The 16,721-nt window shown below is 46.0% G+C and overlaps 1 protein-coding gene across 1 annotated transcript in view; it reads right to left on the reverse strand.

Annotated features, from left to right (window-relative positions):
* Positions 1–16,447, reverse strand: part of LOC146036345 (popy Class I histocompatibility antigen, A-1 alpha chain-like) — a 68,595-nt gene extending 52,148 nt beyond the window's left edge. Inside the window, exons 1-2 of the mRNA XM_083160302.1 lie at positions 16,317–16,447; positions 1,736–1,996 (exon numbers count right to left, since the gene is read on the reverse strand). Coding sequence (XP_083016428.1) covers positions 1,736–1,996; positions 16,317–16,365 — 310 coding nt within the window. The 5' untranslated portion in view covers positions 16,366–16,447. The remainder of the gene's footprint in view (positions 1–1,735; positions 1,997–16,316) is intronic.
* Between the last annotated feature and the right edge of the window lie 274 nt (positions 16,448–16,721).

Genomic DNA, 16,721 nt, shown 5'->3' on the forward strand with positions numbered 1-16,721 from the left:
GGTGGGGGGAGGGGTGCCCACGGATTTCAGGAGGGGGGGGGTGCGGGTGGGGGGAGGGGTGCCCGCCAATTTCGGGAGGGGGGGTCACGGGTGGGGGGAGGGGTGGCCGCGAATCGGGGGGGGGGGTTGTGTGTGTGTCACGGGTGGGGGGAGGGGTGCCCGCAAATTTCAGGAGGGGTGTCCGCGAATTGGGGGGGGGGTGTCGCGGGTGGGGGGAGGGGTGCCCGCGAATTTCGGGAGGGGGGTCACGGGTGGGGGGAGGGGTGCCCGCCAATTTCGGGAGGGGTGGCTACGGGTGGGGGGAGGGGTGCCCGCAAATTTAGGGGGGGTGTGTGTGTCACGGGTGGGGGGAGGGTTGCCCGCAAATTTCGGAAGGGGGGGTGGGGGGAGGGGTGCCCGTGAATTGGGGGGTGTGTGTCGCGGGTGGGGGGAGGGGTGCCCGTGAATTGGGGTGTGTGTGTGTCGCTGGTGGGGGGAGGGATGCCCGCGAATTTCGGGAGGGGGGGGGTCTCGGGTGAGGGGAGGGGTGCCCCACGAAAGGGATTCTCTCTCTCTCTCTGCGATCCCTCTCTGCGATCCCTCTCTCTCTCTCTCTGCGATCCCTCTCTCTCTCTCTGCGATCCCTCTCTCTCTCTCTGCGATCCCTCTCTCTCTCTCTCTGCGATCTCTGTCTCTCTCTCTCTGCGATCTCTGTCTCAATTACACTAAATCTCATACTCACATATACTTCTAATGGGGCGTAGCCCCTGACGACGGTGTGAAGAGCGCCCGGAGGGCGCGATGAATCACCATGTATGTATGTATGTATGTATGTATGTATGTATGTATATATATATATATATTATATAGTATATGTGATATGTGTGTATACAGTGACATGGATGCGGTGTGCTCCCTAGGGTGCACAGACAGGCACTACCGAGGGTGCTTTGCTAAGAGCTGCCACTTAACAAAGGGGTTGTCAGCCCCAATAAACCAAAAGCAACAAGAAAAAGAAAGTGGCGCTGGTTTGATGAAAGGTTATGCAAATATTTAATAACAGTTAAAAAATCATAACATACAATTGTATAATAATGAATGAAAAGAAATAAAAAATGGTGAATATGTGTTAAAAATCTGGACCGGAATGCTGAGGGAGTAGGGCAAATGGAGTGTTCAGTCTCAGCAGGTCATATTCCTGTTATTCCCAACAGGAATATGCTAATTCCGTTGGTTATTAAATATTTGTATAACCTTTCATCAAACCAGCGCCACTTTCTTTTTCATGTGTGTATACAGTGCAGTGTGTGTGTACCATGTGTATATATACTGTGTAGGGTATGTGATATGTGTATATACAGTGCAGTGTGTGTGTACCATGTGTATATATACTGTGTAGGGTATGTGATATGTGTATATACCGTGCAGTGTGTGTGTGTACCATGTGTATATATACTGTGTAGGGTATGTGATATGTGTATATACAGTGCAGTGTGTGTGTACCATGTGTATATATACTGTGTAGGGTCTGTGATATAGATGTATATACAGTGCAGTGTGTGTGTGTACCATGTGTATATATACTGTGTAGGGTATGTGATATGTGTATATACAGTGCAGTGTGTGTGTACCATGTGTATATATACTGTGTAGGGTATGTGATATGTGTATATACAGTGCAGTGTGTGTGTACCATGTGTATATATACTGTGTAGGGTATGTGATATGTGTATATACAGTGCAGTGTGTGTCTCACCTCCAGTCTGGTTGAAGCGACTCATCACTGTCCTCACATTGTACTTGTATACAGGCTCAGCGCCTCTACTCCTCTGTGTGTTTCTCTCCCAGTAATCTGCTTCCACCTTATTCATCCACGGAGCCACAGGACGCATGACACGAGAGTCACTGTTATAATGCACAATCTGCTGATCATCCACATATCCAACTATAGAGAACTCCGGCAGACCCAATCCTTTTCCTGAGACCGTTGTGTAATAATTCCGCAGTGTGTGACTGTCTGAGAGACACAGAGACTGTTACATATCACACATATTATACACAGGACACAGACCACAGCCATGTACATCCTGGTATTACCTGTATACATACATATATCTTATAGTGTAATAATACTGCAGCGTGTGACTGTCTGAGAGAGACAGAGACTGTTACATATCACACATATTATACACAGCACACAGAGCACAGCCATGTACAGCCCGGTATTACCTGTATACATACATATATCTTATAGTGTAATAATACCGCAGCGTGTGACTGTCTGAGAGACACAGAGACTGTTACATATCACACATATTATACACAGGACACAGACCACAGCCATGTACAGCCCGGTATTACCTGTATACATACATATATCTTATAGTGTAATAATACTGCAGTGTGTGACTGTCTGAGAGACACAGAGACTGTTACATATCACACATATTATACACAGGACACAGACCACAGCCATGTACAGCCCGGTATTACCTGTATACATACATATATCTTATAGTGTAATAATACTGCAGCGTGTGACTGTCTGAGAGACACAGAGACTGTTACATATCACACATATTATACACAGGACACAGACCACAGCCATGTACAGCCCGGTATTACCTGTATACATACATATATCTTATAGTGTAATAATACTGCAGCGTGTGACTGTCTGAGAGACACAGAGACTGTAACATATCACACATATTATACACAGGACACAGACCACAGCCATGTACAGCCTGGTATTACCTGTATACATACATATATCTTATAGTGTAATAATACTGCAGCGTGTGACTGTCTGAGAGACACAGAGACTGTTACATATCACACGTATTATACACAGGACACAGATCACAGCCCAGTATTACTTGTATACATACATATATCTTATAGTGTAATAATACTGGAGCATGTGACTGTCTGAGAGACACAGAGACTGTTACATATCACACATATTATACACAGGACACAGCCATGTACAGCCCGGTATTACCTGTATACATACAATTATCTTATAGTGTAATAATACTGCAGCGTGTGACTGTCTGAGAGACACAGAGACTGTTACATATCACACATATTATACACAGCACACAGACCACAGCCATGTACAGCCCGGTATTACCTGTATACATACATATATCTTATAGTGTAATAATACTGCAGCATGTGACTGTCTGAGAGACACAGAGACTGTTACATATCACACATATTATACACAGGACACAGACCACAGCCATGTACAGCCCGGTATTACCTGTATACATACATATATCTTATAGTGTAATAATACTGCAGCGTGTGACTGTCTGAGAGACACAGAGACTGTTACATATCACACATATTATACACAGCACACAGACCACAGCCATGTACAGCCCGGTATTACCTGTATACATTCATATATCTTATAGTGTAATAACAAGTACAGTGATGTATAATATACAGACCAGTATAACCCAGGGTTGCCGACTTATAAATGCTCCTCTCCGGGAGAAGCCCGGAGAGGAGACTTTCCTTACCCGATCGGGGGGCGGGGCTTGAATGTGACGTCGTTAAGCCCCGCCCCCATTACGGGAAGCAGGCAAAATGACTGATCTCTATGGAGGGGGCAGGGCTAAAATGACGCGATTGTGCCATTTTAGCCCCGCCCCCTCCTCTGAGACCGGCGGATTGCGGCATTTAAATGCCGCGATTCGAGGGGCTCAGGGGGGTCCCCCAGATTCCGGGAGGGTTGCCCACCCTTCCGGGGGGCCGGGAGGAGGACCCGATTTTCGGGAGACTCCTGGGAATTCCGGGAGGGTCGGCAACCCTGGTATAACCTGTATATATACATATATCATAATGTAAGAATAACAACAACAGATACAGTAATATATTATATACAGCCCGGTTTTACCTGTATACATACATTTATCTTATAGGTTAATAAGACTCTCTCTCGCAGTTTTCACAATTTTATAGATAATTAGAAGATTTAGGTGGATATAACTTTTGTCAATGACAAAAGGGAGCTGATGATTTTAGTAAGAGTGGCAATTTAAGGATGACAACAATGTTTGTGCTCTATAGTGCACACAATGGCCAGAAGTGGTACTGCAGTAGCTGTGCTGCATGGTGATCTGATCTCTGCTCATGGAATTGGTCTGGCTGTCCCCTATTTTGGGGACTGAGCTATGTAATACCCCTTTTACACTGCCTCAAAACTCTGGGTCTTCGGCGGGTCAGACAAAAGTCAGAGGCGGTGTAAATCTGTCACGCCGTGTCCCTTTACACGGGACTTCTACCCAGGTCCTGACCTGGGTAGATCATGGCTAGGCCCTGGGTAGAGGGTGGTGTAAATGGGTACGCCGGGTCGGATGACCTGGTTCCCATTTACATGAATGGGTAACTTCAAACCTGCGTACCGCAGCGTCCGCAGGTTGGACGGGGGGGGGGGGGGGGCGGACACACAGCCTGCGCTGCTGTCTGCTATACTCTGCAGTCAGCAGCGGTGGCAGCTCCCGGACGGTGTCTGGGTGCACGGCGGCTGGGGGTAGCCTAGCAGCTTACCTTGGTGCTGGGCTGCCCCCAGCACGGTGATCGGTTTATCCAGAGGGGATCATCGCGGTCCCGGCGCTTGGAGATGATGTCATCTCCAAGCGCCGCCTCCGTCTACACTGCGGGTGGGCACCGCAGTGTAAATGGAGTAAATCCCGGAACCGACCCGGCTTGGATCCTTCTTCCAAATGCCAGGTCGAATCCAGGATTTTTAGTGTAAAAGGGGTATAATATGGCCGCTCCGTTATTTCCCTGACACTCTCAGTATGTTTCCCGTCACACCTGCGATTTCCCTGACACTCTCAGTATGTTTCCCGGCACACCTGCGATTTCCCTGACACTCTCAGTATGTTTCCTGGCACACCTGCGTATTTCCCTTACACTCTCAGTATGTTTCCCGGCACACCTGCGATTCCCCTGACACTCTCAGTATGTTAACCAGCACACCTGCGATTTCCCTGACACTCTCAGTATGTTTCCCGGCACACCTGCGTATTTCCCTGACACTCTCAGTATGTTTCCCGGCACACCTGCGATTCCCCTGACACTATCAGTATGTTTCCCAGCACACCTGCGATTTCCCTGACACTCTCATTATGTTTCCCGGCACACCTGCGTATTTCACTGACACTCTCAGTATGTTTCCCAGCACACCTGCGATTTCCCTGACACTCTCAGTATGTTTCCCGGCACACCTGCGTATTTCACTGACACTCTCAGTATGTTTCCCAGCACACCTGCGTATTTCCCTTACACTCTCAGTATGTTTCCCGGCACACCTGCGATTCCCCTGACACTCTCAGTATGTTAACCGGCACACCTGCGATTTCCCTGACACTCTCAGTATGTTTCCCGGCACACCTGCGATTTCCCTGACACTCTCAATATGTTTCCCGGCACACCTGCATATTTCCCTGACACTCTCAATATGTTTCCCGGCACACCTGCGATTTCCCTGACACACTCAGTATGTTTCCCGGCACACCTGCGTATTTCCCTGACACTCTCAGTATGTTTCCCGGCACACCTGCGTATTTCCCCGACACTCTCAGTATGTTTCCCGGCACGCCTGCGTATTTCCCCGACACTCTCAGTATGTTTCCCGGCACACCTGCGTATTTCCCTGACACGCTCATTATGTTTCCCAGCACACCTGCGATTTCCCTGACACGCTCATTATGTTTCCCAGCACACCTGCGTATTTCCCTGACACGCTCATTATGTTTCCCAGCACACCTGCAATTTTCCTGAATCAATTCCATAGGGGCCACCGTCATTTACTAGAAAAGCAACTCTGTATTTATTGTTGCTCTAAAGCATCTGTTCTCGAACTGTGGGTCCCGACCACCTCAGCATGGGGTCACGACTCTATGTTGCTGACCATCAGGCTAATGTGTCTGTGGAGGGTGGGCAGCGTATAACACCCATTGCTTCCACTTACATCCCCTTTTCCATGCCCCCCATTACCCACTGCTGCCATATCACAATAGCGGTCACTTTGCTTCACTGATCACACATGTGGTGCCATTCAGTAGTAACTTGCTGGGGTCCTGTAATAATTTTTATTGTCTGACGGGGTCCCAGAGCAAAATAGTTTCAGCACCCCTGATCTAAAGACACCAATACATACAGATCAATACAATTATAAACCACATATATACACATCACCAACACATTGCTTCCTATATATAACATGACAAGTCGCCACCTGCTGGGAACAAATAATAATCACTCCCAGTTCTTGTTTAGAGGCAGCAGAAGAGATTGGAGATTTATTTGTATATCCTAAAAAGTCAAGAATAAAGAGAAGCTGGAAAGTCACAGTAACATTTCTTTCTATATTTCAAATATAAATTTGTATCCTGTTATTTCGCCTGATGGGAACAGTACCGCAAATACTTGTATCCTTTAACCCCTTCATGACAGAGCCAGTTTGTGCCTTCATGACAGAGCCCTTTTTTTCAAATCTGACATGTCTCACTTAAGTGGGGATAACTTTTTTTTGCTTTTACTTATCCCAGTGATTTTGAGATTGTTTTCTCGTGACACATTGTACTTCAAGTTAGTGGTAAATTTGGGTCGATACAGTCTGTGTTTTTTTGTGAAAAATACCAAAATATCGTGAAAAAATGGAAAATTTAGCAATTTGCAAAATGTTAAATTTTCTGCTTGTGAGACAAATAATCATACCACTCAAAATAGTTAATAACTAACATAGACCATATGTCTACTTTATGTTTCCATCATTATTTCAACTTCCTTTTAATTTTTTTGGACACTAGGAGGCTTACAATATGAATAGCAAATTCTCAAATTTTCAAGAAAATTTCAAACACTGATTTTTTTAGGGACCAGTTCAGTTCTGATGTGACTTTGAGGGACTTGTATGTGAGACACCCCCATAAATGATGCCATTTCAAAAACTGCACCCCTCACAGTATTCAAAACAGCATTTTGGAAGTTTGTTAACCCTTTAGGTGTTTCACAGGAATTAAAACAAAGTGTAGGTGAAATTTCAAAATTTCTTTTTTTTTGCAGAGTTTCAATTTTAATACATTTTTCTAACGAATACAGTAGATTTTACAAGAGAAATGTGACTAAAAATTGATTCCCCCAATTCTTTTGTTTTCAAAAATATCCTATATGTGGCCCTAGTGTGCACGTTGACCAAACCACAGGCTTCATAATAGAAGGAGCACCTACTTGATTTTGGAGCCTCCTTTTTATGAGTTTTTTTTTTAGGCACCATGTAGGTTTCTAGGCACCATAAGTGCTAAAAGTTAGGAACCTCCCCCACAAGTCACCCCATTTTGCAATCTACACCCCTCAGGGAATTCATCTAGGGGTATAGTGTACATTTCAAACCCCCAGGGGTTTCACCAATTTTGGTACAACTGGGATGTGAAAATGGAAAATTACATTTTTTTACACAAACATGCAGTTCTGGCTCAAAATTTTTCATTTTCACAAGGAATGAAGGAGACAAAGCACCGCAAAATCTGTGCCCCAATTTCTCCCGAGTACGGCAATGCCTCACATGTGACCAAAAAATACCAGTTGGGTGCATGGCAGGACTCAGAAGGGAAGGAGTGTTTTTTGGATTTTGCAGCACAGATTTTGGTGGAATGAATGGTGGGTGCTTTGTTGCACCAATACAGTGGAACCCCCCCACAAGTCACACCATTTTGCAAAGTACACCCCTCAGGGAATTCATCCAGGGGTATAGTGTACATTTCAAACCCCCAGGGGTTTCACCAATTTTGATACAACTGGGCAGTGAAAATGAAAAATTACATTTTTTTACACAAAAATGCAGTTCTGGCTCAAAATTTTTCATTTTCACAAGGAATGAAGGAGACAAAGCACCCCAAAGTCTGTGCCCCAATTTCTCCCGAGTACGGCAATGCCTCACATGTGACCAAAAAATACCAGTTGGGCGCATGGCAGGACTCAGAAGGGAAGGAGTGATTTTTGGATTTTGCAGCACAGATTTTGGTGGAATGAATGGTGGGTGCTATGTTGCATTAGCAAGACTCCCAAAGCACCAATACAGTGGAACCCCCCCCACAAGTGACCCCATTTTGCAAACTACACCCCTCAGGGAATTCATCTAGGGGTATAGTGTACATTTCAAACCCCCAGGGGTTTCACCAATTGTGGTACAACTGGGCTGTGAAAATGAAAAATTAAATTTTTTTACACAAACATGCACTTCTGGCTCAAAATTTTTCATTTTCACAAGGAATGAAGGAGACAAAGCACCCCAAAGTCTGTGCCCCAATTTCTCCCGAGTACGGCAATGCCTCACATGTGACCAAAAAATACCAGTTGGGCGCATGGCAGGACTCAGAAGGGAAGGAGTGATTTTTGGATTTTGCAGCACAGATTTTGGTGGAATGAATGGTGGGTGCTATGTTGCATTAGCAAGACTCCCAAAGCACCAATACAGTGGAACCCCCCACAAGTCACCCCATTTTGCAAAGTACACCCCTCAGGGAATTCATCTAGGGGTATAGTGTACATTTCAAACCCCCAGGGGTTTCACCAATTGTGGTACAACTGGGCTGTGAAAATGAAAAATTACATTTTTTTACACAAAAATGCAGTTCTGGCTCAAAATTTTTCATTTTCACAAGGAATGAAGGAGACAAAGCACCCCAAAGTCTGTGCCCCAATTTCTCCCGAGTACGGCAATGCCTCACATGTGACCAAAAAATACCAGTTGGGCGCATGGCAGGACTCAGAAGGGAAGGAGTGATTTTTGGATTTTGCAGCACAGATTTTGGTGGAATGAATGGTGGGTGCTATGTTGCATTAGCAAGACTCCCAAAGCACCAATACAGTGGAACCCCCCCACAAGTCACCCCCTTTTGCAAAGTACACCCCTCAGGGAATTCATCTAGGGGTATAGTGTACATTTCAAACCCCCAGGGGTTTCACCAATTGTGGTACAACTGGGCTGTGAAAATGAAAAATTACATTTTTTTACACAAAAATGCAGTTCTGGCTCAAAATTTTTCATTTTTACAAGGAATGAAGGAGACAAAGCACCCCAAAGTCTGTGCCCCAATTTCTCCCGAGTACGGCAATGCCTCACAAGTGACCAAAAAATACCAGTTGGGTGCATGGCAGGACTTAGAAGGGAAGGAGTGATTTTTGGATTTTGGAGCACAGATTTTGGTGGAATGAATGGTGGGTGCTATGTTGCATTACCAATACAGTGGAACCCCCCCACAAGTCACCCCATTTTGCAAAGTACACCCCTCAGGGAATTCATCTAGGGGTATAGTGTACATTTCAAACCCCCAGGGGTTTCACCAATTGTGGTACAACTGGGCTGTGAAAATGAAAAATTACATTTTTTTACACAAAAATGCAGTTCTGGCTCAAAATTTTTCATTTTCACAAGGAATGAAGGAGACAAAGCACCCCAAAGTCTGTGCCCCAATTTCTCCCGAGTACGGCAATGCCTCACATGTGACCAAAAAATACCAGTTGGGTGCATGGCAGGACTTAGAAGGGAAGGAGTGATTTTTGGATTTTGGAGCACAGATTTTGGTGGAATGAATGGTGGGTGCTATGTTGCATTACCAATACAGTGGAACCCCCCCACAAGTGACCCCATTTTGCAAACTACACCCCTCAGGGAATTCATCTAGGGGTATAGTGTACATTTCAAACCCCCAGGGGTTTCACCAATTGTGGTACAACTGGGCAGTGAAAATGAAAAATTACATTTTTTTACACAAACATGCAGTTCTGGCTCAAAATTTTTCATTTTTACAAGGAATGAAGGAGACAAAGCACCCCAAAATCTGTGCCCCCATTTCTCCAGAGTACGGCAATGCCTCACATGTGACCAAAAAATACCAGTTGGGTGCATGGCAGGACTCAGAAGGGAAGGAGTGATTTTTGGATTTTGCAGCTCAGATTCTGGTGGAATGAATGGTGGGTGCTATGTGGCATTAGCAAGACCCCCGAAGCACGGTGAAATGATGAACCTAATAATCCATAGATGTGTGGTATATTTTGAAACACTCCTTTATACATAGGCCGGGTTTGTCGGGGCAAGTTTCACAGTGGAAAATAGTTTCCTTTCTTATTCCCTTTTTATAGCAAACTTTGCACCTTTTTTGTGTCCTGCCCTTTCTTGCAGTGGAGGGGATTTCGTTGGGAAAATGCTGCCCTGGTACAATACGGGGGCCAGTACTAGAAGTACTGGGGCCCTCTGCCTGCTGGTTCCCAAATATTAGGCCCTTTATGACTTCCTCTTGAAAGTGCATAAATGTCCCCCTCTGGCCGGTAGAACGGAATAGCACGTAAGCGTTATACAGTGCCATCTGGATGATATACACGGCCAGCTTCTTGTACCAGATATTTGTTTTCCGCAGGGCACTGTACGGCTTCAGTACCTGATCTGAAAGATCCACTCCGCCCATGTACTTATTGTAATCTAGGATACAATTTGGTTTTGAGGTGTGGGTACTGGTACCTCGTACAGGGATGGAGGTGGTACTGTCTCCATGAATTGTTGTCAGTATAAGGACATCCCTCTTGTCCTTATATTTGACCAACAACATATTTTCGGTGCATATTCCCCTGCTTTCACCCCTTCTTAGTACTTGGGCAATGTGCGTTTTGGGGAGGCCTCTTTGGTTCTTGCGCACAGTACCGCAAGCTGCTGTACCTCTTGAACCAAGGGCCTTAAACAGGGGGATGCTGGTGTACAAGTTATCCACATAGAGGTGATAACCCTTATCCAGGAAGGGGTGCACTAAATCCCAGACAATTTTTCCACTAACACCTACGAGGGAGGGGGGGCATTCTGGCGGTTCAATTCTTGAATCCTTCCCTTCATATACCCTAAACTTGTGGGTGTACCCTGTGGTGCTTTCACACAGCTTATACATTTTTATGCCATACCTTGCCCTCTTACTGGGAAGGTACTGGCGGAATTTAACCCTTCCTTTAAAATGTATAAGGGACTCCTCGATACTAATACATTTATCAGGGATGTATAGCTCTGCAAATTTGGCACTGAAATGATCAATGACCGGCCTGACTTTGAATAGCCTGTCAAAGGTGGGATCATCTCTGGGTGGGCACTGTGCATTATCGGTGTAATGTATAAATTTATGGATTGCCTCAAAACGAGTCCGGGTCATGGCCATACGGTAAAATGGGGAGCTGTACAGAACATCTGTACTCCAATATTGCCTAATTTGTGGCTTTTTTACTTTGCCCATATGAAACACCAGACCCCAAAACGTCATCATCTCTACTGCATCTACAGGGGTCCACCTAGCAAATGATGACGTGGGGTTTTGAGCAATAAACTGCTGGGCATATAAATTAGTTTGGTCCACCATTAAATTTATAAAATCATCAGAGAAAAATAATTTGAAAAAGTCAATTTCTCTGAGACCTGTGGAATCAAATTGGATTCCTGGCATGGCCAAAAACTCAGGAACCTGGGGCTCAAAATTGTCTGGTGGTGGGGTCCATACGAGATCAATTATTGGGGGGGGGGGGTCTCAGCTGATCTACGGGGGCGTCTTTGAGGGGGTCCCTCATCACCAGAGGAGGAAGAGGAGCTTAAGACGAATCCTTCAAATTCCCCGCTTGCATCACTGGCTGTGTCAGAGTCAGAGGCAAGCATGGCATATGCCTCCTCCACTGAATACATTCTTCTGGATGACTGGGATGACATTTGGGATGACATTTGGGATGCCATTTTTATTTTTGTGTTACTGGTAGTGAAATGTTTCAACACGTGTATAGTGTAGGGGGGGTACAAACTTTATTTCAACCCGGGGGGTATGTAGTTTGTAGTGTGTATGTAGTGCAGAAAAAAAAAAATACTTTATACCAAAAAAAAAATTGAAGGGGTTAAAAAAAAAAAATTGAAGGGGTTAAAAAAAAAAAAAAAAAATAGATCAACCCTGTGCCGAAAAAGCTGATCAGTGATGTACGTCACTGATCAGCGCACAGTGGCCACAGGACACCCACAAAATCACAGTGTGTGTAAAAAAAAAATTTAAAAAAGACCCCACAGCACCCACAAAAAAAAAAAAGGTGATCAGTGATGCGACACTGATTACCAGTGAGGGGCAGCAGGTGCACAACCTTTGGTGCAACTGACAGTGCAACTGGCAGCAACTGACAGGTATATATAAAAAAAATAACCTCTGCACCCCCAAAAAGTTGCTGATCACCTCAGATATAGTGATCAGCACAAAAGGCGGGGGCAGCAGACACAAAATTTAGCACTCTCTATCACTCTCTGTCCCTATCTCTCTCTATCTCTCTATCTCTCACTATCTATCACTCTATGACACTGCAGCAGCAGCACTGACAGTTATATATATGAAAAATAACCCCTGCACCCCCAAAAAGTTGCTGGGGGTGCACAAAAGGGGGACAGCAGACACAAAATATAGCAGTCTCTATCACTCTCTGTCTTTATCTCTCTCTATCTCTCTATCTCTCACTATCTATCACTCTATGACACTGCAGCAGCAGCAGTGACAGGTATATATATATATATATATATATAAAAAAAAACCTGCGCCCCCAAAAAGTTGCTGATCAGTTAATTTATACTGATCAGCACAAAAGGGGGGGCAGCAGTCAGTTATATAAAAAATATATAGCACAATCTGTCACTATCTCTCTATCTCTCTCTCTCTATCTCTCTCTATCTCTCTATCTATAACTCTATTACACTGCAGCAGCACAAAATATAGCACTCTCTGTCACTAGGCCTCTCTATCTCTCTCTCTCTATCTCTCTCTCTCTAACTCGATGACACTGCAGCAGCACAACACAGCACAACACAGCACAGGATGTCACAAGATGAAGCAAGATCCCAAGCAGTGATCAGGTAAGTATTGAGCAAGGTTCTGGTCAGTATATGGCGGCAGCTGGGCACGGTGACCGCACTGCACGCTATTCCAGACCGGAATGGCGTCTGCAGTGCAGTCACCGTTAGTTTAAACCCCCCTCCATGGCTGTGATTGGTCCGTCGGTCCGACGAACCAATCACGGCCTTTGGGGGCGGGCGGGGTGAGGTGGGGTGACACCAGTGTCACCCTTACACCCCGCGGTGATTGGTGCTGTACTTTACAGCACCAATCACCTCCGATCCCGTGTCACCGGCGAACGTTATTCGCCGGTGACACAGAAAACGCTGTGAATGGCTGTTCACACTGAACAGCCAATCACAGCGATCGCCGACGGGGGGGCGGCATCGCAGCCCCCCCTGGGCATGCAGGGACATGTCTGCTGTCAGGGACAGCAGACATCGTCCCTCTGTCACTGCGTCTCTAGACGCAGTGACAGTTTGAAGCCATGACGTATATATACGTCATGTGTCGGGAAGTACTTCCCGGCCATGACGTATATATACGTCAAATGTCGTGAAGGGGTTAAAGTGGCAACAGAACGGTCACTGGATTTATCCCTTACAGTGTTGGGAGTGCAGAATAATTTGTGAACAGCGGCACCAGTTGTATTTATAATGATACAATCCAATGAGTTGTGTGTTACTATCTCTTGATTTACAATGTATCGGGTTCCTCCTGTCCTGGGAAGGGGAGAGTTGGTGATGCGGTGCTGCGGGGACCCGATCCCGGTATGTGTGGTTGAGCACCGGCATCTGCTTCCCAGCTGTCCCAGTTTGGAGGCTCCATCTTGGACCAGACGTGAGCATTCATCACAGGACGGCAGCACCGGCACAGACACGGGCTTCCCACCACAACAACAGCTGCCTACTCCTCAGATTCCAGCAGCTCCTCATTGGCTTGTGATGTAAGCGGAGGGAGTGGATCTTCTTCAGGGTCATTGGGTCAGGAGAATATGAGCAGGAGAGGGAGGCGGGGACAGGCCACAGTAAAGGAGATATCTGACACTGTTGATCTATCAACTGGAAACACTGTATTGGAACACAGGACAACCCCGGGTTGGACCCAGATTCAAAACCCATTTACACTGCACTTTGACCCGGGTTGCTCCCAGGTCAGCCCTATTTCCACTGAACCCGGGTCAGCCTTGCTTTTACCTATGGATGTCATTCAAATTATTTTTTTTAATGGCTGACACAAGACAAGAAGAGGGGTGAGAGGGAGCGCTGGGCATCCGCTCTCAATGATGGCAGTGGTGTTGCTGTTCTCAGCCCCGCACCCTACATCAGGGCCTGCCGGATCAGCCACCAGGTAACCCTTGCAAATGGTATACGGTCACTAGGTCGACAAGTGGAAAGTTGACATGTATTGGGTCAACCACTGAAGGTCGACATGGGGTTAGGTTGACAGGGTCATTAGGTGAACACAGGCATTAGGTCGACATGGGGTTTATCACTATCTTTGAGCCAACAGGCGGTATTTCCTGCCCTACCATCCACTATGGCGTGGAGGGAGAATAAGCCCGGAGCATGGAGAGCGCAGAGAGCCATGCGATGCACTTTTTTAGTGTCCATGTCGACATTCAGGTAAAAAAAAAAAAAAGAGTGAACACCATGTCGATCTTTTGACTGTCGACATAACCACATGTTGACCAACCTATTGTCTATCCTAAGATCCATACCCCTTGCAGACTACAGCTACTTATTCAACATGGTAAGTTACAGTATAATATGGTGTATGTGCCCACTTTGCCTGCGTTTTTCCTGCCCAAACCAGCGATAGGTCAGGCAAAATACACTTGGGTCACAGGTAAGTGACACTCCTCTGTTGATTGAAGATGTCAAATTTGTGGCCCAAGACTCGTTAACCCCTGTAAAAGTGAATTTTCTGAATAAGAAGCTGTGACCAGACCCCTGCCCTGCGCTCTGGCTCCGCCCTTCAGGTCCACAGACGGCGGTTTCTGGTGTCACAGGACCTGGCCAATAGGGGATTCCCTGTTACCATCAGTAACCAACACATTGATTGTCAAGCTGCTCAATCAGATTGTGATGTCACTCAGGTGCCAAAAGGTAGGGGTCATTCTGGCTAGGAAAAAACATTTTGTATCCCAATTGCACACTGAGTGAGAGATATCTACATAATAATACAGAGATCTTGGTTGCGTATATCTGCAGATATAGGGCTAAGCCCCCAGGCCGTACATCAAGGCGTCTCTGTGTCACTGGGGGCCCCTAATACTGGTTATTGGTCTGGGGTGTGGGCCCCCATCATGCCGGCACAGGCCGACCACTCCAGGGCAGCACACAAATGAAAGTTAGTAAGGGTTAATAAGAAGCACATAAGTGCTATGACGGTGTGATCAAAATAATACAAAATATATAAAAAGTATTATCTGATTATTATGTAGATATTTTTGCGCAATTGGGATAGAATTTTTTTTTTCCTGACCACCAGTAACCACCAGTTACTTACTCCACCCACTACTCAGTGGGCAAGGTATCGCTGCCACCACCAGACTCCTACCACGTGGCATCTGGAACCATACTTCATCAGGCCCACATGCTGGCACCTGAGTACTACCTGCTGAGATGTATGCGTCAACACACTGCTGACACACCTGAGTGACATCGGCTACTCCCCCACTGACCAATAAACACAGACCAGGTCCTCTGCAGTGGTAGCTGGCAGAGGGCGGAGCTTGGAGACACTGGATCCTATACCCAGTACAGACAGAGAACAGGATTACTTTTTGTTATATTCCTGTTGATCGCAAGATGAAAACGGTCGTCTGAGGCAAAAGATGTTTATTTGCTCAAAGTCCTGAAAATATCTCTTCTCTTACCTCTAAGAGGCGCAGCATACAGAGATGTTACAGCATTCAGATACAGGCAGATGTGCCGATACCAGGGCTCACAGGCCGCTTTATATAGGCAGATAACACAGTGGCACGGTCAGATCCTCCCCTGATACCTATAGGATTCCTGTATCAGTCAGACCATCTTACTTATTATGCATAACTAATACAGAATTACATGTCACAAGGATGAATCTGACTTGCTTTTATAATACATTTATGGTACACTTTATATATTAATACATGTGACCTATATATTATACACACATGCTCTGCACCAGGCTTCACCCCACAGCAGCACAGCAGCAGGGGACCTGCCCCAGCTCAGTGCTGCTCCTACAGTGTTAAACACATTTTATACCTAAGTGACCACTTTTGTGTAAGGATTTCTCTGCAGCTCAGGGCTGAACCCTTTCAGTGCCATGGCGTCCATATTATTGCTGTGGGACGGGGTCTCCAGCCACAGACACTAACTTCATCCTTGTCACATAACCCACATACATGTTACTATATATCCTCCACATACTCACCAGAGCAGACACCTGTCACCCCCAGAATCAGCAGGACAAGGGGGGACATCCTCCTGTGGGTGATATGTTGGGGGGACACCCTCCTGTGGGTGATATGTGGGGGGACACCCTCCTGTGGGTCATATATTGGGGGGACCTGGATCAGTATCAGAAGAAACTTCCCGAAGAGAAACAAGTATAATAGTGTCAGTCAGTAACTCTACATACGTGGGGTGTGATCTCCCTGCTGATTGGTTAGTGTCAGGGTCTCTGACCAATAGGAAAATGAGCTGACAGAGGATCAGCAGTTACCAGGCAGGCAGTGGCTGTAGAGCAGGCATTCCCAACCACGGTCCTCAAGGCACACCAACAGTCCAGGTTTTAGTGATATCCAGGCTTGAGCACTGATGACTTAATTAGTACCTG

The sequence above is a fragment of the Crinia signifera genome, chromosome 9 (genome assembly GCF_055691185.1).
Source record: "Crinia signifera chromosome 9, ASM5569118v1, whole genome shotgun sequence".
NCBI lineage: Eukaryota > Metazoa > Chordata > Amphibia > Anura > Myobatrachidae > Crinia > Crinia signifera.